The 22,110-nt window shown below is 44.2% G+C and overlaps 1 protein-coding gene across 1 annotated transcript; it reads right to left on the reverse strand.

Moving 5' to 3' along the window:
• Window positions 1–1,652: 1,652 nt before the first annotated feature.
• On the reverse strand, window positions 1,653–20,487 carry LOC137416445 (cytochrome P450 1A1). Its single transcript, XM_078774817.1, has 8 exons — window positions 20,276–20,487; window positions 12,405–13,275; window positions 12,167–12,293; window positions 11,960–12,049; window positions 9,710–9,833; window positions 9,506–9,592; window positions 5,145–7,239; window positions 1,653–2,351 (listed from the first exon to the last, which is right to left on the reverse strand). Exons 2-7 carry the CDS (start codon window positions 13,251–13,253, stop codon window positions 6,957–6,959), a joined length of 1,560 nt encoding a protein of 519 aa, XP_078630943.1. The 5' UTR covers window positions 13,254–13,275; window positions 20,276–20,487; the 3' UTR covers window positions 1,653–2,351; window positions 5,145–6,956.
• Window positions 20,488–22,110: the final 1,623 nt, after the last annotated feature.

Raw genomic sequence — 22,110 nt, forward strand, 5'->3', positions numbered from 1 at the left:
CCACCAAATTCCATTTCCAACCGTCCATGTCGCTTGAGAAAATCATGTCCTAGCAAAACGTCTGCACATAATGCTGGTACGACCATGAGATGCACATCCGGAAACATTCGTCCCTTAATCACAAGCTTCAATCGACATTCCCCTTTTGTGCTGAGCCTAAGCCACTGAGAGGCCATAAAGATCCGACGTCTTGTCCCAAGAATCGGCCATCCATTTTTTTGCACCAGTCGATAATCAACATAACTATCTGTGGAACCTGTATCGATCAAAGCATGAGCAAAAATTCCCTCGATCATAAGTGGAATTATATCTCGTGCCAGGCCAGGTGGAACTGCAGTTATCGAGTCGTCTAGGCGAGGTGCTCACGCACGGAGTTTCAAAGCCAGCTAAAGTTTTCTGTGCCGTAGCAGTAGCTTGTAGTTCATACGAGCAGCCTCCGGATGGCGCTCATGTCACGCGCGGAGTTTCGAAGCCAACATTAGCCGTTCGGGTGGCCGATCCGGAAAGTTGGCAGGGGCGCGGAAGATGCCGGCCAAGGACGGTCGGATCGTATTCTGTCGTGTTTGCGCCACTTGATTAGTCGGTGTGACGAATCTCACCAAGGTTGAGCGCGCAGTCAGGGGCCCTCAGGAAGGTGCGATCCTCATCAATGTCGGGCGAGGCGCCCTGCGCTTCGGTCGGCCGGCTGGCTCGGCGATAAGCACATTCATCGTCGAGCGGGTTCGCTTGCCCCGCGTCGTCGATTGGCAAACCTTTGCAAAATGCCCTGTCTTTGTGCACAAATGACATGTCGCATCTCGAGCCAGGCAAACAGACCTGAGATGTTTTCGGTTCCCGCAGAAATAGCACGTAGCGTTATGTCCAGGCTTGGGTCCGGCAGCTTCAGCTGCCGTCAAGCCCGGTTCAAAATCCTCCTCGGGAGTGGCCGGGGTCTCCGATTCCGGCAGAGATGCCGTGGCTGAAACCGCGTCTTCGGCGGTCGCTCTCTCCGGTCAAACTTGTCGAGATGTCCCCGCAGTGACGAATGGGTGTTCATACGCGTCGGATTGTTCCCGTGCTTGGGTATAGACGTGAACCAGCCATAGTGCTTCAGCGAGCGTCAAGTCGGCTTCTTCAAGAAGTCTCTGTCTGACTACTGGGGATCTGAGTCCCGCGACGTAAGAATCGCATACAAGCTCATCATAAACTTGTTCATGTGTATGCACCTCCGGTGCACTCTCGGTCAGCAGACGTCGGAGCTCTTGTGCGAAGTGATCTAAAGTCTCCGTGGGCTGTTGTTTTCGTATTGCCAGCAGATGCCGGGAATAAACCGCGCTTCGTTTCTTAATGTAAATACGCTTCAGCTCTGTCACGACTGCATCGAATGTCACGCATTGTTCGATCGCCAGGTACACGTTGTGATGTACTTTTGTTTGTAGTACCTCTAATTTCGTTTCATTGGTGACGGCGGCTTCCTGAGCCTTGAATTGATTTATCCAAGGTTTTCAGCCAATGTGTCAGCTCCGCGCCCGCATCCGCTGCTTGTGGGTCGGCTGCAAAGAGCGGCACCTGGATCATTCTGTGTCCCGCCATGATGCTCCCGTTCGCCTCTTGTTCTCGATCGAACGGCGAGACAAATTGTCATTAATTGTAATGAAAGTGAGTTCCACAACTTTGACCTGGTAGGAGGTTTAATGACAATTTGATCTCTGGCAACATCCTGTAAGAATACAGTCATGCAATATATCAGGATCATGGAATCATGGATATAATCAATCAGTAATATCATTCAATGCAAGCAAGCCTAGATTATCTATGTATACGCACCATTCGAGTGTACATGACATGGCTTAAATGTCACAGGAGTGTCTCGGAGCGATAGTCGTCCAAGTTCTTGTAGACGCCTCTCAGTGGTTAGAGAGAGCATCACACCTGGGTTCAACTTAGATACATTTTCATTACACAACCCACGTCAAAATCCAAGATGGCCACCGCCATGTATGTCTGAACCTTGTGAGATGAATATCTTGAAAAATAAGCGAAGTACCAACTTCTAATTTGGTGTGTGGGTGTATCTCGGCATAAGGAAGAACGCTAGTGAAAATTGGGTCGCCATGTCAAAATCCGAGATGGCCGCCACCATATATATGTCTGAAATTTGTGAGCGAAATATCTTGAAAAATAAGCGAAGTACCAACTTCTAATCTGGTGTGTGGGTGTATCTCGGCATAAGGAAGAACGCCATTGAAAGTTGGGTCGCACGTCCAAATCCAAGATGGCTGCCGCCATGTATGTCTGAACCTTGTGAGATGAATATCTTGAAAAATAAGCGAAGTACCAACTTCTAATCTGGTGTGTGGGTGTATCTCGGCCTAAGGAAGAATGCTATTGAAAATTGGGTCGCCACGTCAAAATCCAAGATGGCCGCCACCATATATATGTCTGAACCTTGTGAGCGAAATATCTTGAAAAATAAGCGAAGTACCAACTTATAATCTGGTGAGTGGGTGTATCTCGGCATATGGAAGAAGGCCATTTAAAATTGGGTCGCCACGTCAAAATCCAAGATGGCCGCCATCATATATGTCTGAACCTTGTGAGATGAATATCTTGAAAAATAAGCGAAGTACCAACTTCTAATTTGGTGTGTGGGTGTATTTGGTTATGACTAACTTCCCTGCAAATGTCTGCTGCTCTTCTTCTGCTCCAATCGGTTCTTCTGATCATGTGCTTGTTAAAGTGAACATCTCACTGGCCATTCTCAGAGAGCCTCCTCAGCGCCGACGAGTCTGGCATTTCACTCAGGCCGACTGGCACGGTCTGCAAGCAGCCATCAATCAACTGGACTGGTCTCCCATCTCTAATGCCTCTGACATCAATTCTTCCTGGGAATTCTTCCAAAGCAAACTGCTCTCTCTCATGCACAGATTTATCCCATCTCGTCTTCAGTTGTCTTACCCTTCCTCCCGTCCATGGTACACTGAATCTTGTGGTGAGGCAGTTGCCCTGAAACAACTTGCCTTTGCGTCTTGGAATGCAAATCCAACTGAAGGCAATCTCAGTTCCTTCCACCAAGCTCGAAACAAGTGTGTTTCTACCCTCAGGAGTGCCAGGAAGCACTATCTCTCCACACTCAAGATTGAACTCTCAAACCAGTCTCCTTCCTCCAAATCCTGGTGGCGTCTGGTCAAATCCGTTTCTGGTGTTTTGTTCCCCCCCCATCCCCTCCCTTACCTCAAATGGCGACACAGTTGACACCGCACGTGACAAAGCCGAATGCCTCAACTCTGTGTTTGCCTCAAAATCTTGTGTCCCAAACCCATCTCTCTCTGCTCCCACCTTTCCCAGTCGAACCCAACTGCTCCTGGACTCTGTGTCCTTCTCTCCTGACAAGGTGGAGAAGTTTTTATCAAACCTCGACTCTGATTCTGCAACTGGACCAGATGGCATCAGCCCTCGGGTCCTAAAATCCTGCTCTGCCGCTCTATCTCACCCTCTCTCTGTTCTTTTCACCCTCTCTTTTGCTCAAGGTCATCTGCCAGCATCTTGGAAATCAGCAAACATTACCACTTTTCACAAAAAGGTGCAAAAACAGATCCTTGCAACTACAGACCAATCAGCCTGCTCCCAATTATCAGCAAAGTCATGGAATCCATCATTGCTTCAGATATCAAATCCTTCCTCCTCTCCATTGGCTTGATCTCTGATCATCAATTTGGATTCAGACCAGGTCATTCTACTCTGGACATGTTGCTTCTGCTGTCTCAACAATGGATGGATGTCCTCAATGCCAAACAGGAAATCAGAGCTGTCTCACTTGACATATCACGTGCCTTCGATACGGTCTGGCACCCAGCTCTGCTCACCAAACTCACCTCCTATGGTATTCAGGGAAATCTCCACTCATGGCAGGCGGATTTCTTCTCTGGTCGTAGGCAACGTGTGGCCCTGAATGGATTTCTCTCATCTTCCCTTCCTGTTCTGGCTGGAGTTCCCCAAGGTAGTGTTCTGGGCCCTGTGCTATTTCTGGTCTTCATCAATGACCTCTCCGACTCTCTGGAAAATCCTCTCTATCTCTTTGCTGATGACTCCACTATCTGCCGCTCCATTCCTCATCCCTCAGATCGGCAGTCTGCAGCCTCCTCACTCTCTGCAGACCTGGACAAAATCACAGACTGGTCAAACAAGTGGAACATGTCTTTCAATCCTGACAAATCTCACACTCTTACAATGTCTCTCCGAAAGGACTGACTGGACAACCCTCCCATCTACTTTCTCAACAATCCTCTCCAAGAAGTTCTGTCGCTCAAGCTTTTGGGTCTCAGTATATGCCATGATCTTTCTTGGGAAAACCACATTTCCAAGCTGGCCTCCAAAGCCATTCGACGACTGGGCATCCTCCGTCGTGCGAAGTCCTTCCTTGGCACACCTGAGCTCCTCACCACATACAAGGCTTTCATCCGCAGCTCAATGGAATACTGTTCCCCCCTCTGGGCTGGTGCTCCTGCCTCACACCTTGCTCGGCTTCACGCTGTTGAGGCCAAAGCTTTCAGAATCATTGGAATCTCCTGCGATGTAGTCAACTCCGAGGGCCTTTCACTCACTCACAGCAGGCAGGTTGGTGGTCTTTCTGTCTTCTACCGACTCCTCTCCGGCCTTGCTCCCCCAGCTCTCTCTGTGCTCTGTCCCCCCAATATTCCTTCAGGTCGCACAAGATCTGCCTGCAACCCTCTTATGGTTAAACTGCCAAAGTCTAGGCTCTCTGCTCACCTTCACTCTTTCATTCCCCTTTTCTCCCGCCTCTGGAACAAACTCCCCCACTCCCTTCAATCCCACTCCTCCCTCCAGGTCTTTAAAACAGCTGTTCACCACCATCTCTTATCTTCCCCCATAGAAAACCTTGATCTTTTCTACCCCCGGTAATTCACCCCAGAGTCCTTGCAGTGTTCATATGTTTTATTCCTCTCCCACCTCCCCCCAAGGCCTCCCGATGTCCCTGCTCTCAAATGTTGTGTTTGTGTCCTTCCCCCTCTCTCCCCATATTGTCTGCCGCTCCCCTTGTTTTTTGTGTTTTGTGTGTCGGTTTGTCTTTTTGTGTGATTAATGTTAGCTCTTTCACGAGCCTCGATCTTGTATACAAAAAAAAATCAAAAAAAAAACTCTGCATAAGGAAGAACGCTATTGAAAATTGGGTCGCCACGTCAAAATCCAAGATGGCCGCCACCATATATATGTCTGAACATTGTGAGCGAAATATGCAGAAAAATAAGCAAAGTACCAACTTCTAATCTGGTGTGTGGGTGTATTTAGGCACAAGGAAGAACGCTGTTGAAAATTGGGTCGCCACGTCAAAATCCAAGATGGCCGCCGCCATGTATGTCTGAACCTTGTGAGATGAATATCGTGAAAAATAAGCGAAGTACTAACTTCTAATTTGGTGTGTGGGTGTATCTCGGCATAAGGAAGAAGGCTGTTGAAAATTGGGTCGCCAGGTCAAAATCCAAGATGGCCGACACCATATGTATGTCTGAACCGTGTGAGCGAAATATCTTGAAAAATAAGCGAGGTACCAACTTATAATCTGCTGTGTGGGTGTATCTCGGCATAAGGAAGAAGCCTATTCAAAATTGGGTCGCCACGTCAAAATCCAAGATGGCCGCCGCCATGTATGTCTGAACCTTGTGAGCGGAATATCTTGAAAAATAAGCGAAGTACCAACTTCTAATCTGGTGTGTGGGTGTATCTAGGCATAATGAAGAAGGCTATTGGAAATTGGGTCGCCACGTCAAAATCCAAGATGGCCGCCTTGCGTCTTCCACTTTGTCAACTCGCATCACTTCACCGACGGGGTACCTAGGCATAACGCTTGTTTAAGTGATTCTTCACCATTGGGAGATCAGGCCACATATACATAGCAGCATATCTCAAAAAGTTGTGGATGGGTTTGGACGAAACTTGTTGGGCAGGTTGTGTGTGTGTGTGACAAGAAAGAATCTATTCAATTATGGTGAATATCCGGATCCGGATCCAACTCGTATAATTTTTGAAGTGATTATTCACCATTGAGTGATATGGCCAACCAGGCGGAGGTATGCTCTCCACTGAGTGCCGTTCTAGTTATCACGTGTAAATGTGGTGCCATTTACCACTCTTCCATCTCAAACCTTGATCTTTTTTACCCCTGTTAGTCCACCCCAAATCCACCTCCTTCAAGTTGCATTTTCTTTCCTAAAAGTCCTTGCAGCGTCCATCTTGTCTACCCCGCCCCATCCCTCTCCCTTCCACAGATCTCCCGATGTTCCTGTTCCCTACTCTTGTTGTACTTCCATCTCTCTCCATCTCTTGTATCCCGCTCCCTTTGTTATATGTTCTATGTGTTAGCTCTTACACGAGCCTTGACTTAGTACACACACAAAAAAATAGTTTGCATATTCCCATCCACCTCTTTGTTTCCTTTTGATTTTCTTGGTTTATACTGTTTATTAGTAGTGTCTTGTCCACCCTCTTCCCTGTACCTTTTATCTACAAAAACGTGTATTTGAGCCATCTGCTTTTCGAGTGTGTTTGCTGTCCATTTCCACCCAATTGAATGATCTTTGGGGAACGCTAGTTGTAGCATCCATTGAACGCAGTGCAATAAAAGACCATTTGGGCCATATCCCGAGACTAAAGGTCCCAGGACTGTGGTATACTGTGTTAACGGGAGCCTCAGGCATGATGATATCGACAAAATCCTCTGAGTTTTCAATGGTGAATTTTTTTTTAGATGTTCTGAAATATATTTTGCATGAAGTGATAAGAAGGAACATTAAAGCACAATGTATAATTTGACCCCTTAAGCCTTAAAATATTGGTCGATGCACCTAAATCGGTTGCTTTGCAGGCGAAAGCAATTGCTGTCTTTGCAAGTTCTATGCTTGAGATTTTTCATCCCTAAATCAGTTTTTCTTGAGTAATTTTTCACCTCAAGCAATCTTTCATTTCCGTGCTATAAAGGATAACTTATGGTGCTTGGGCTTCATCGTTAGACCGGCTGTTGGAGTCAGGTCAATGACCTTGCCTGGTCGTGCCTCAATGTGGAGCTGCTGCAAAATGATCGCCAGGAAGAGCAACACTTCCATGCGAGCAATGTGTTCCCCGGCGCAGCGTCGCTTGCCCATGCCGAATAAGAGCACATCGTTTCCAGCCACGCGGTCAATTTGACCATCTCCCTTGATGAAGCGCTCCGGAAGGAAGCGTTCCGGCTCTTTCCAAACGTTTCTGCCAAACCGCCAAGAAATAGAGCATTATCATGAAACCATGTTCACTTTCAGTGTGGAAATTGCGTATGCTTATTCTCATAACATGCCATCTGTTTATGTAACATCTGAAATTTCAAGCCGAATGTTTGAAATGCAACTTTATACAGCACAGCTGAAACAAGCAAAAAGTGTTCCACAACTTATAGAATAAAGTTTTCAAACCCTTATAATAATTTGAAAAGAAACTTCAAAGTGATCCCTTTACGATGGACGTCTGGCTTTTAAAATCTAAATACCCAACTCGCAATAAATTGTGAAGATGTTTGGAGGGAAACTGCCATAATAATTGTATTACATTTTCCAAAGGAATACCATGAACATTTTTCTGAAAAGTAACGTTGATCGGGGCACATGAAATTGAAGGAGCCAGACGTCAAAGTACAGTCATGGCCAAAAATATTGACACCCTTCACTTTTTTCAAATGCACCATTTCTTCCAGAAAATTGTTGAAATTAAAAAATCTTTTGGTATCCACATATGTGTTTCTTTTGTTTGCATTGGACCAAAACAAAAAAAGCTGAAAAAAATTACTAAATCTTTGCTTATTCCACACAGAAATCCTAAAATGTCCTGGAAAATATTATTGGCACCTTTTAGAAGTCGGTATAAATAATTTGATTTCAAGCAGGTGATTCTCCTTTACTTTGGAAATGAACTCACCTGTGGTGAGTTGCAGGTGCCTGCAGTATAAAAATCACTCATTCAACCAGTTTGAATAGAGAAAAGGAGTCATTCTGTTGTTTTGTGTCACCATGTATATGAGCATGGAGAAAAGAAAGAAAACCAGAGAATTGTCTGAGGAGGTCAGACACAAGATTACAGCCAAGCATGGACAATCGCAAGGCTACAAGTCCATCTCCAGAGACCTTGATGTTCCTGTGTCCACCGTATACAATGTTATCAGGAAGTTTAAGGCCCATGACACTGTAGCCAACTTTCCTGGACGTGGCCACAGGAGAAAACTTGATCGAAGTTTGCAGCAAAGGATTGTTCGACTGGTGGAGAAAGCACCTCCATTAACTGCCAAATAGATTCAAGCTGACCTTCAGACACAAGGTATGACAGTTTTGACTCGCACCGTCCGCCACCAACTCAATTAAAGGGGGTTCTATGGTCGGAGACCGAGGAGGACCCCACTGCTGAGAGAGAGAGACTTAAGAAAGCCCGACTGGAGATTGCCAAAATCCTTCTGGGAGAATGTCCTGAGGCAGATGAGACCAAATTAGAGCTTTTTGGCAGAGCACATCATCTCCATGGTTGCAGAAAACAATATGAACCTTCAAAGAAAATAACACCTTTCCTACAGTCAAACATGGAGGAGGTTCAGTGCGGTTTTGGGGTTGGCGTGGTGCCTCTGGCACTGGCTGCCTTGAATGTATGCATGGCATCATGAAATTACGAGATTGTGAAGGCGTTTTGGAGCGCAATGTTCAACCCAATGTAAGAAAGATGGGTCTCCGTTAAAGGTAATAGACCTTGCAGCAGGACAATGACCCCAAACACACGTCAAAAGCACCCAGGATTGGTTCAAGACAAAACGTTGGACTGTTCTGAAGTGGCCAGCAATGAGTCCAGATCTAAATCCCATTGAACACTTGTGGGGAGATCTGAAAACAGCAGTTGGGGGAAGGCAACCTTCAAATCTGGGAGAACTGGAGCAGTTTGCACAAGAAGAGTGAGCCAGACTGCCAGTCGAGAGATGTAGGAAGCTCATTGATGACTATAGGATGTTCTTGACTGCAGTTATTTTGTCCAAAGTGCCACCAAATAAGTCGAGGGTGTCAATAATTTTGTCAATGCCATTTCTTTTTATTTTCTAATTTGAAAGGATATATTACGTTCTGAATCAAAAACAAAGTTTCTGTAACATTAACAGTGAAATAAAGATTTGTGGAGACCAAATACTTTTGTCAATTTCAACTTATTTTTCGAGAAAATTGTGAGTTGTTTGAAAATTGTAATGGTGTCATTATTTTTGGCCACAACTGTAGAGACAGGGGAGGGGGTGTCTCAATAAAAGCTTAACAGACTTTATACATCGGAAACGATACTATCATGTTGTTCTGCACAGCCTTATGGGTAAACAGCCATCATGGGCTCATGCGATATTTTAGGTATTGCCCCAATCTCTGCAATTTAATTAGTTTTCCTGATATATCAAATAAAGTCTGTTTACATTTTATTGAGACATATTGTACTCCTGCAGTGATGTGATATGCATTACCTGTCATGGTTTGCTTGCCATTGGTTCACAAACACACAGGTATTTCTGGGAATGAAGTAACCTTCAAATACAACGTCTCTCGTAGTGCTACGGAGGAACATGGGAAAAAGTTTACCTCATTACTCAACTGCATTTGTTTCAAATTATGTCAATGACTAAGCCACGATTTTTTAATACACGTATTATACATCTCGGCACACTGACCAATGTGGAACAGCCAGAGGGAGAAAAGTGGAATGACGGAAAACTTCCAGCATGAAGGCCTCAATGTATGGCAGATTGGGCTTGTCAGTCAGCCTCGGGAAATTACTCCTGTCCACTGCTGCATCTGGGGATGCAGATAAAAACAGGAACAAACACAACAGCGCTCTTGGATTGTGGCAAACTCAACTGTGAACTCAACCACAATTTCTGGTCATGCAAACTTAATCCTCATTTACACTCCTAAATAGTCATTTCTAAGGGATGTAACTGACAAATGTGGGATGCCTATATACCGACGAATGAGCGATATTCTACTTGAAATCATGAAAATATGATTGCATGATTCTACAGAACCAGAAATCTTTCTGTTGTGGCTTAGCATTTGTGCTGTAAAGTGTTGTGGCTCAGCAATTGTAACACTTTTTTAAATTTTGTCTTTTTCGAATAAAGATAATTCAATGCTTGACACCTTTCCAACGGGAATATATTCATTACCCCACGCACGCAAAGCAAAAAGCATGGTTCAGCAATTGGCTCACTTCTCTCTGTCTTTCTGTCTGTCCAGATTACAGATGAAATAACATTAATATAAAAAAGAAACTTTTAACAACATTCGTGACATAAACAAATATTTAAATCCTGATGTGAAGTTCCGTGCGGTTGGATGAATACAATTACGAATTCAAAATCGTAATTGTATTCACTCAATTCCAATCATCAATTGATACTTTAACAAAACGATTAACACGATTAATGTTTGACGATTTAACATTACGATTGAATGACGGTTGTATTTGGATATTATCAAACCCGCGCATTGCCCTCATCTGTCCACTTCCGCATTCGCGGCAGGTTCATAATTGTGGACAGATTGTGGAAGATGCGGAAGTGGACAGATGACGGCAATGCGTGGGTTTGATAATATCCCAATACAACCGTCCTTCAATTGTAATGTTTAAACGTTAATTGTGTTAATTGTTTTGTTAAAGTATCAATTGATGATTGGAATTGAGTGAATACAATTTCGATTTTGAATTCGTAATTGTATTCACCCAACCGTACGGAACTTCACATCAGGATTTCAATATTTGTTTATGTCACAAATGTTGTTAAAAGTCTATTTTTATATTAATGTTATTTCATTTGTGATTGGAGTTATGCTGTTTGGAATGAAAAAAGAGATATCGAGTTTAAGTGAATGACGAAATGCCGTGACGGTTTCTACTTTCTAAACGTGAATTCGCGGATCGCCATATGCAGATTCACCATTGACTGGGAATGGAACAAACATACCCGTTTGTTTGCCAATGGGTACGTTTTTCATGGAAGTCCTTCACGAACTCCCTCACTCTCTTCAATCCCACTCTTCCCTCCAGGTCTTTAAAACAGCTGTTCATCACCATCTCTTATCTTCCCCCATCCAAAACCTTAATCTTTTCTACCCCTGCTAATTTCACCCCAGATCCACTTTTTTGAAATACCAACTTTTTTCCTGGAAGTCCTTGTAGTATCCTTGTGTTGTATACTTCTCACACCCCCACCCCCTTCCTATGCCTCCTCCCCCCCCATGCCCTCTCCCTCCCACAGATCTCCCGATGTCCCTGCTCTCAAATGTTGTTTGTGTGCTGCCCCTTCTCTCCCTATCTTGTCTACCGCTCCCCTTATTATATACTTTGTGTGTCTGTTTTAATTTTTTATGTGATAAATGTTAGCTCTTTCACGACCCTCGATCCTGTATACAAAAAAAAAAAAAAAAAACTTGCTGTCCATGTCTGACATGCAACTGAAGGTGCTTCAGGAATGTGGAATTTATTGGTTTCATGCTCTAGAATTCATCGTTTCTGCATTGTCTGTTTGCTGCTGGCCTCCCACCCGTGTGTAGCACGGGTACATCACTCGTTTTATTTAAATTGAAATATACTTTAATACTGCAGAACACAAATCGCCTTTTTGGTACTTTCAAAACACTTCTGTTGAGCAGTACTTTGTCAAAATATTACGGCATTGTGCGTCATCACGACCAATCAAATTTGCCGCTGGTAGACTCAGCCCATGTCCTTGTTTCTCAAGACTGCGTGGTATAAGGTGTTCTATGAGCTCTCCAGTTATAGAAAGCAATCAACATGGCCAAGTTCATTGGGCAACAGGGCTGAAAATGTATCGAAGTAATTGGGTTCGTCTCAATATGCGTGATGTAAAGAAATTTTTGTTTAGCGACATGTCAAAGGTACAGTACAGTATATAACTCACCGATCTCTTTCTGAATCTTCTCCTGAATTTCAGGAAATTTCACGAGGTAAAGGAGGCACCAGTTTAATGTAGTTGAAACTGTGTCAAAACCTGGTGTGGGCACATAGAGTGATGTAAATAATTAAATAATATTCCTCATGTTCACAAATAACTTTCGTTGTTTGAAAAGATTGCTTTTGTAGTAAACACGACAGTGGGTGCACCTACCTGCACCAAACAGGTCTATTATTGTGGTGATGATTTGCTCTTTCGAGATTCGACGGTTGACGTTTTCATCGCATTCAGTTTCTTTGCTCAGAGCAATGAGAGAATCCGTCACGTTTGAGAGGTTGTTCTGCGGGAGTAGGGAACACAAAATAATTGTTTAATAAACATTAAATATTGAGCACGTACTGCTTAAATAATAGAAGGAATGGTAAAGGCAGACACGGACACTGAAACATACCTTCGTCAATCCATTTGGTTTGTAATGCTCCAGCACATTCCGCTCGAGGAATGAATTAAACGTGGTTATGTTCTCATTGAACCTTCTCATGACGAAGTTTGGCAGATACTGCAGAATCGGTATGAAGTCCGAGCGGTTCTCAGTGCTTGCCACCTTTGCGAAGTCGTCAGCGACATGCATCGTGTTTATGAACTCCTTGTCATCATGCTCAAAACGCCGACCAAAGAGAATAGCAGAGATGACGTTGCCAATGGACCCCGTCAGATGTTGTTCTGGGTCAAACGCCCCGTGCTCTGCAGTCAGATCGACACACATCTGAACGAAGTATCGCGCCTCTGCCCACACATGTTGCTCGAGAGCACATGAGCATTCACTGATCTCAGCCTCTTCTGAGCACACGGTGCGCAGGGCATTTTGTGCAACACGCTTGTAAGCCTTCCACTCAGCATTATACGGCTTGTTGAAGATGAAGCTCTGACCTCGAGCTACCAATTCCATTGATTTGAAGTAGGGACGTTCAGCGAAGTCTTCACCCTGGCTTACAAGAGCTTTCTTAATGGTGTCCAGGCCATTGAGGACGACGACAGGCCGTGAGCCGATTTTCAAGCTGAACACCTCTCCGTATTTGTTTACCATCTCAGAAAAGACGAGATGCGGTTTCTTTCCTAGCTGGAAAATGTTCCCCACAATGGGCCAAGGATAGGGTCCTGGTATGGAGTGAACCCCATTTTGTCGCTTACCCACAATGCGGTGTAGAGTCACGAGTGCAAGGAAAATGGTGCTGAAGATGAGCATGCTGCCCTGGAGTGATGGCCACCATAACTCACTGGTCCCCAAAGCACTGGCCATCTCTACAATGCACAAACGATATCTGGGGTTTAAGGGAGAGAAACATGCATCTTTAATTGACCCGACTTCTATCATGTTCATATGGCATGCAAAAACTTATAATAAATCGTTTTCGAAGTCCATGGTATAAACTCTGTATGTATGTATTGTTGCGGATCTTGGGGGTCGGCTCTCCCCTTATCAAGGGGGAGGTGTGGGTTAATCCCCTTGTCTTTTTAAGCTGGCCGTCCCGAGTCCTGGGAAGTTATAACGTTCCTTCCGTTCGGTAGTAAGTAGGGTTGTTGGTCGAGTCTTAGTCAAATTACCTAAGTACTACCATCGGCCGTAAAGCAAGGAGATAACTCCCACCCAAACCACGGCGTTAACGGACACGCCGAGCGAAGCGAGCTGCGATTCGGGCCGTTAACAAAGACTAAACCCGATTTTAAGCGGTTTCCAATCGTGCCACGTTTACCCAATGGAAGAAAAGACGGATGCGATCGGATTAGGGAAAAGCAAGAAAGAACAAGGTAAATTTATTACAAACAAAAAGAGGAAAGGAAAGAATGTACAAGAAAGGAAGAGGAAGAAGCAGGACACAGGGAAGTCTTAAAACAGTCTTAACTTACGAGCCCAGACAAACACACACACTCACACGGGGATTGTAGCTGGTAGGGTGGAAGGTCCAGGTAGATGGTCCAGGCTCCAGGTGAGGCTCTGGTTCCGCGGGCGAAAACTCGACAGGCAGCTCCACGTATCATTCAACGCGAGCGGACCTTACATATATCGGGGGGACTGGGATGCTTCGTACGTAATAACTGTACATTCGCGCCAAACGCTCTCCCTCTCAAAGTTCTTTCAATGTGCGCGCCTCCAACAAGTCCATCAAAGAAGCAGTCCTCGGCACAGTCCGTTACAATCAGACGTCTCTGCGCAGTCCTCTCAAGTCCTTCACAATAGGCGCAGTCCTCTCCAGTCCTTCACAATAGGCGCAGTCCGTGAAAAGTCCGTCAAAGGGCTTTGCGCTCGCGCTTGTATAACGCGTGCCAAGATCACTCTGCGCTCCGCCAAACCACGCCCGTCGGCGATATTCCCTCAGCCCTGGTTGGCTGGTGAGGGCTTACCGGCCACGCCTTTGACGGCTGGATGACAGGCCACACCTTCTTCTTGCCGGTCCGCCCCCTTTTTCCTCGTGCCGACTGCGTGGTTAATGGCGTCGTTTGAACGAGCTTCCTCAAGGCAGCGAACGCTGCTGGCAGGGCCGCGTAATGGCGTCGCTTGGAGAGGGAGGTCGCAAAATGGCCGGAATTGGGACCTACTCTTATTTAATTAACGCAATGCAGATTCAGATATTGGAAACACAGCCTTAACTAAACACATAATAATGAAATAACTGGAATTCCTATGGTGACCTACCTGTTGCTGTGGCCTATCTAAGGGTGCTACCTTTAACCTTTAATGTCATATTTACAAGTGATTATTTATTTACAAGTGTGGGTTCTCAAAACCGCAATAGTATGTATGTATGTTTGTTTGTATGTACAAAACAGGGAAGAATAGCCATTTGCAGTCCCTCAATAAGAAGTGCCAAATATTATATTATGGTACCTATCATTGCTTGTCCGGGTATTGCCATATACAGTGCATTCAGAAAGTATTCAGACCCCTTCACTTTTTTCACATTTTGTTATGTTGCAGCCTCATGCTGAAATCGTTTAAATTCATTTTTTCCCTCATCATTCTTCACTCAATACCCCATAATGACAATGAGAAAACAGGATTTTAGAAAGTTTTGCAAATTTATTAAAAAGTAAAAACTGAAATATCACATTGACATAAGTATTCATACCTTTTGCTATGACACTTTAAATTTAGCTCAGGTGCCTCCCATTTCTCTTGATCATCTTTAAGATGTTTCTACACCTTGATTGGCGTCCACCTGTGGTAAATTCAATTGATTGGACATGATTTGGAAAGGCACACACCTGTCTATATAAGGTCTCACAGCTGACAATGCATATCAGAGCAAAAACCAAGCAATGAGGTCGAAGGAACTGCCTGCAGAGCTCAGAGACAGGATTGTGTCGAGGCACAGATTTGGGGAAGCCTACAAAAAAAATTCTGCTGCATTGAAGGTTCCCAAGAGCACAGTGTCCTCCATAATTCTTAAATGGAAGAAGTTTGGAACAACCAGGACTCTTCCTCGAGCTGGCCGCCCGGCCAAACTGAGCAATCGGGGGAGAATTGCCTTGATAATAGAGGTGACCAAGAACCCGATGGTCACTCTGGCTGAGCTCCAGGGATCCTGTGTGGAGATGGGAGAAACTTCCAGAAGGACAACCATCACTGCAACACTCCTCCGATCTGGGCTTTATGGCAGAGTGGCAAGACGGAAGCCTCTCCTCAGTGAAAGACACATGAAAGCCCGCTTGGAGTTTGCAAAAAAGCACCTAAAGGACTCTCAGACTGTGAGAAACAAGATTCTGTGTTGGAACAAGATGCTCTGTTGGGAATAGAGCCTGTGATTGATGCTGTCAAGAGGAACAGGTTGAGATGGTTTGGTCATGTGTTGAGGAAGGATGAAAGTGACTGGTTGAGAAGAGTGATGGAAATGAATGTAGAAGGAAGAAGAGGACGGGGTAGACCAAGAAAGACTTGGCTAAAGATGGTGGAAGAAGAAATGCGGGCAAGTGGGTTAACAAGGAGAGATGCAGAAAATAGGGCAAAATGGAGAAGATTGTCATGGGGACCGCAAGGCTCTCCCCCGCTCTGGCAGGGAAAATGGCCTTAAAATGCATGTTGTTGTTGTTGTTGTTCTTCACATAGCTGGTCTCTATGGGCAGTTGGCAAGAAAGAAGCCATTACTGAAAAAGACGCATGTTAAAGCTCGTATGTTGCGAAAAAGCATCTTCATGATACTGCATGCATGTGAAACTTTTTGTGGTCAGATGAGACAAAACCTGCTGAAAACCTTGATGATGAAATCCTTGTGTGGAGCTGGAACCTCCCCAGATGAGAGAGCAGGAGAATCCTTGATGAAAACCTGCTCGAGTCAGCCATGAAGCTAAAACTGGGTCGGAGATTCACATTTCAGCAGAAAAATGATTTCAAGCACAAAGCTAAAGTCACACTCGTGTGGCTGAATAATAAGAAAATAAATGTTCTTGAGTGGTCTAGTCAAAGTTCTGACATGAACCCAAATGAATATTTATGGTGAGACTTGAAGATTGCAGTCCATCGACGATTGCCATCAAATCTAGCAGTACTAGAGCAATTTTTACGGGAAGAATGTAGAAATACTTCACCATCTCACTGTGTAAATCTGGTAGAGACCTAACCAAAAAAAACCCATAGCAGTCATTTTTTTCAAAAATTGCTTTCACCAAGTACGGACGCATGGGGCTGATTTTTTTATTTATTGATTTATTTATTTATGTTGAAGGCTCCAGTCACAGACTATATCATCCTCATCAAAGCCAGGCATTAAATAAAAGCTGTATTGCTAGAAAAGTGAAGAAAGAGAGAATTGTCGAAGAGTTTTAGAGGAAGCAAAAAATCTCCTTTTTGAAAAGGGGAAAAAAACGTAAGTGTTTGGAAATTCGTGGGAAGGTAATGTTATGGATTCGTCACTTCCGTTGTTGTGGTTTTCATCCACTGTAAACATTTTTGATTCCATGTACTATTATTGTTGTCGTTTAAGGGAAATAGATATTGCTATTTTCAAAAGATAAAAAAGTTAATGTTTTAAATGAAACCAGAACCGGACGACGTAGAAGAGGAGGAGGAGAGAGAGAAGGCGGAGCGAGTCGTCGGACAAGAAGCCGAGTTGCTTCAAGGTCCTGAGCGAACGTTGTTGAACGAGAGTCGCTCGTGAACTTTGGGTTTCCCGGGAAAGGGATTCCTGCGACAGAGTTGTTATCGTTGTGACAGATCAACCTGTGTGTCAGGTTTTGGCGGTTGAGTCCGAGGAGAATCATCGTCGGGCCGTTACGCCTCGAGAACGGGCTGTCGGCCATTTTGACCCATGCGCTTTGCGCATTGCGCAAGGTCTTTGCTTTGCTTCAGCCGTTTTCACCGCATTCAGATGTATATCTGGTGTGTGTAATGTGGATTTTGAAGGTAAATCTGCGGTTCGCCGATTTGGAGCCGTGAAGCGTCCATACCCGAGGGTGTGATTTCCCAGTCGCCTGGAGGGCGCCTTTGGATTTCCCAGTTGCCTTGAGGGTGCCTTTGCGCAGCTTTGGCCGCGTGACTGTGACTGTCATCCGAACAGGATTCTGGTCTCAATTAGACATCGTTCTGATCGATCGCTGGAGCGGATCGACTTTGGCTTGTAGCCGGGATCAACTTTGGTTTGAAACCGGAATCAACTTTGGTTTGAAGCCGGGAAAAAGACATTGGGAATGTTCTTGTTCACTCACTTGGAGCACAGTGAGTTATCTATTACGAAACTGATGGTACCATCAAAGGATATATAGATTTTACTTTTGATTACTATTATTGTTGTACTGTTATTCTTGTGTGATCTTAATACAATATTTGTTTGTTGGTAACAATTTTTTTTAATTTTTTTTGTATACTGAATCGAGGCTCGTGAAAGAGCTAACATTTACTTCACAAACAAATCAACCAGACAAACAAAATATATAAAAGGAGGGAGCGGCAGACAAGATGGGGAGAGAAGGGGAAGCACACAAACACAACATTTGAGAGCAGGGAGATGTGTGGGAGGGAGAGGGCTTGGGGTGGGGGGGGGGGGGTGGGAGAAGTATAAAACACAAGGACACCAAGGACTTCCAGGACAGAAGTTGGTATTTCAAAAAAGTGGAATTGGGGTGAAATTAGCGGGGGTAGAAAAGATCACGGTTTTGGATGGGGGAAGATAAGAGATGGTGATGAACAGCTGTTTTAAACACCTGGAGGGTGGAGTAGGATTGAAGAGAGTGAGGGAGTTTGTTCCAGAGGCGGGAGAAAAGAGGAATGAAGGAGTGAAGTTGAGCGGAGAGTCTTGATTTTGGCAGTTTAACCATAAGAGGGTTGCAGGCAGATCTTGTGCGACCTGTAGGAATATTTGCGGGACAGAGCCCAGAGAGAGCTGGGGGGGGGGGGGCAAGGCCAGAGAGGAGTCGGTAGAAGACGGAAAGACCACCAACCTGCCTGCGGTGAGTGAGTGAAAGGCCCTTGGAGTTAGCTTCATCGTGGGAGATTCCAATGATTTTGAACGCTTTGGTTTCAACAGCGTGAAGACGAGCTTGGTGTGAGGCAGGAGCACCAGCCCAGAGGGGAGAGCACTATTCCATTGAGCTGCGGATGAAAGCCTTGTATGTGGTGAGGAGCTCAGGTGTGCCAAGGAAGGGCTTCGCACGATGGAGGATGCCCAGTCGGTGACTGGCTTTGGAGGCCAGATTTGAAATGTGGTTTTCCCAGGAAAGTTCATGGCAGATAGTGAGACCCAAAACCTTGAGTGACAGAACTTCTTGGAGAGGATTATTCAGAAAGTGGATGGGAGGGTTGTCCAGTCGGTATTTTCGGAGAGACATCGTAAGAGTGTGAGATTTGTCAGGTTTGAAAGACATGTTCCACTTGTTTGCCCAGTCTGTGATTTTGTCCAGGTCTGCAGAGAGTGAGGAGGCTGCAGACTGCCGATCTGAGGGATGAAGAATGGAGCGACAGAGAGTAGAGGCATCAGCAAAGAGATAGAGAGGATTTTCAAGAGAGTCAGAGAGATCATTGATGAAGACCAGAAAAAGCACAGGGCCCAGAACACTGCCTTGGGGAACTCCAGCCTGAACAGGAAGAGGAGATGAGAGAAACCCATTCAGGGCTTCACCATTGTTTCAGGTTGATTCATTCAGATTCAGACACCATTGATTCAGATTGATTGATTGATTCATGGCTTCAACTTCACCTTCACCATTGATTGATTGAATTGGTGTGGCTTCACCATTCATCTTTGACATACAGAATAACACATTTTTCTGCTGTGACTCCTCTCGGGGCTCGGAGGGACACCATGACCGGGGGTTGGGGAGGAGCACGTAACAGTAAAGCAACAGAAATTGTTGGAGATACTTTTAGCTAATGACCAGAAAGATATTCGTGGAAGAAGATGAGAGGTTGTCACATTTATTTTGGATAAAGGAATGCTTTGCTTCACAAATAACAAGGTTGCAATCTTTTCTGGCAGATATGAGAGCTGAATGCGAGTCAGAGGAAGAAGAGTTTTCCCATTTCCAAGATGCCGCATCCATTGCACAAATGGCCGCAGAGCAGGAATTATTGAACCAAGAGTTGGTAGGAGAGATAGACTTGAAGGAGAAGAGGATATAAGCATCCATTCCTGCACCAATAACTTCAGCTATATGTTCAGCAGAGACAGAGGCAGCACCGAAGAGAGGCTTTGTAGGGAAAATAAGAAAATAAGTTTAGTAAACGAGTCCAGTCAGAGCTATTGAAATACCAATACTGGTGTTTAGTCAGAGCAGTCAGAGGAGGAGGAGTGGTGGTAAGTAAAGTAACGGTCACAACGTTGTGGTCAGAAAAACCAATTGGAGGTGAAGAACAAATCCAAAGCATTGGAAGGGTGGTCATGACGATCTGGGATATGGGAAGGGATGGTGATAATTTGTTCCAAATCATTGACAATGGAAAATGTAAAAGCTTCAACTCCCCCAACATCCATGTGGGAAGATTTCCCACAATCTTTTTGTAACTAGTTGAGTTTTAATTTGTACATGGTTTTTGCAGGTGTTCATGACATGTAACCTCCTTCAACTACAACAGTGTTTAGTTTGATCTCTTTAGTTATGAATAAAAAAGTTCATTTGGAAAAAATGTTTCTCCATAAATTGTAATTCGCTCGATGTAAGTTCGCAAAATCGTCACAATATTATATCAATCCATCAAGGCTCATATCGCATATAAAGGATGCCTGCGTTGCTTTACCTGTGTTGCTTTAATTACAAGATTGTGGTCAAGAAATTCAACCGAAAATCAGGAACATTCAATTGCATTGCCTCGAAGGTTCGTAATTATACTCTGACCAACAAAAACGAAGAGGGAAGCTCTCGCTTTGCCGAAATGGGAACTTCTAGATAATTCCGTTTTCCACTTTGCCAAGATGCACAATCGCTCGTGCAAATTGCGCTTCTCTGCGTGCTCGGTTTCCCCGCTTTTATAGCAGGCCCCCGGACCCAGCAACCAATTGAGCATTCCTCGTCCCCCGCATGAATCTGGCTCACATTGGTGAACCCGTGACCCAAGTCACTCTGTAAACAGTGCGTGCCCCTGTGCCCCCACTCCATCGGGTCAAAGAGTGCTGCAGCACCCCCACTCCATCGCGTGGTCGCCATTTCACAACAGTTGCATTTTCCAATCGCTGGATAATGGGTTACATACGGTGGGGGCACTTGCGCTTTTTTTTTTTAGCTAAATGATTGTTTGATGTAAATCAAGGCTCTTTTACGAGTTGACTGTTATTAACACGATGTGTTCACTATTCGTTATGAGCGCACGTGACAGCGTTTTGTTATCACGTGTGTGTGTGTGTGTGTGTGTGTGTTTGTGTGTGTGTGTGTGTGTGTGTGTGTGTGTGTGTGTGTGTGTGTGTGTGTGTGTTTGTGTGTTATGGGGAAAATAAATTAATAATTTTGTCAAAAGGTCAAAGGTCAGCATCACCTAACATCATAAATTTTCATCCAATTGACCTGGAAATTTAATTTACCATTTGAGCTTGGTCAATTTCGTAAAATTTTCAACAAAGCTCTATTATGAGAGTATGGAGAAGAGAAAACAATAATTTGGTCAAAGGTCAAAGGTCAGTGTCAAATAAAATCGTCAAATTTCATGCACTTGACTTGAAATTTTCAGGATCTGCATTTTGAGTCACTGAATTGGTTCACCAATCAAAATCTTGAAGCCGATTGTTGTTGTTTTTCGATCAAAAGGTCGAAGGTCAGTGTCACATAAAATCGTCAATTTTTATGATCTGAAATTTTAACAATTTGCATATTGGGTCACTGAATTGGTTCACCTATCAAAAGTTTTAAGCCGATTGTTTTGTTTTTTTTTAGATCAAAAGGTCAAGGTTGCATTAAATCATAAATTTTCATCTAATTGCCCTGAAATTTTAACAATTTGCATATTGGGTCACTGAATTGGTTCACCTATCAAAAGTTTTAAGCCGATTGTTTTGTTTTTTTTTAGATCAAAAGGTCAAGGTTGCATTAAATCATCAATTTTCATCTAATTGGCCTGAAATTTTAAGAATTTGCATATTGGGTCACTGAATTGGTTCACCTCTCAAAAGCTCGAAACCACTTATTTGTCACCCTGCACTCACGAAGCGAAAACAGGGTTAAGCAATCGGGTGCGTACGTGTCTGCATTTTTAAAATACATTTTCTCGACAACTGTTGTTCCGATTGACACGAAATTTTACCATCGGAGCGCCTTCACCTGTAGAATTGTTTTATTCATAACTATGACATCGTAAGTCACGTGGTACGGACGTCATATTGGAAAAACGTTACACCACTATATGTCCCAAACTGCTCAATGGAAAAAATTGAAACATGGCTCATTGTCAAGTACTCCCAATGGAGAATAAGATATATTGATGATGATGTCATTGATGCCTTCATTATGATGTCATAATTCAACAAGTACAACGCTTTATCTGATCAGTATGAAAAAAAATTCTCTGCAACTTAGTCCAATGGACATGAAATTTTCACCAAAGGAGGACTTCCTCCTGTAGAATTTTTCATTGATAATTAGGACGTCATTGGTCACGTGGTACAGGCGCCATCTTGGAAAAATCGAAAAACGTTGCACCTCTATTATCTCCAAATCCGCTCCATGGAAAAAATTGAAACGTG

The sequence above is a fragment of the Myxine glutinosa genome, chromosome 3, assembly GCF_964187855.1.
Source record: "Myxine glutinosa chromosome 3, kmMyxGlut1.1, whole genome shotgun sequence".
Taxonomy (NCBI): Eukaryota; Metazoa; Chordata; class Myxini; order Myxiniformes; family Myxinidae; genus Myxine; species Myxine glutinosa.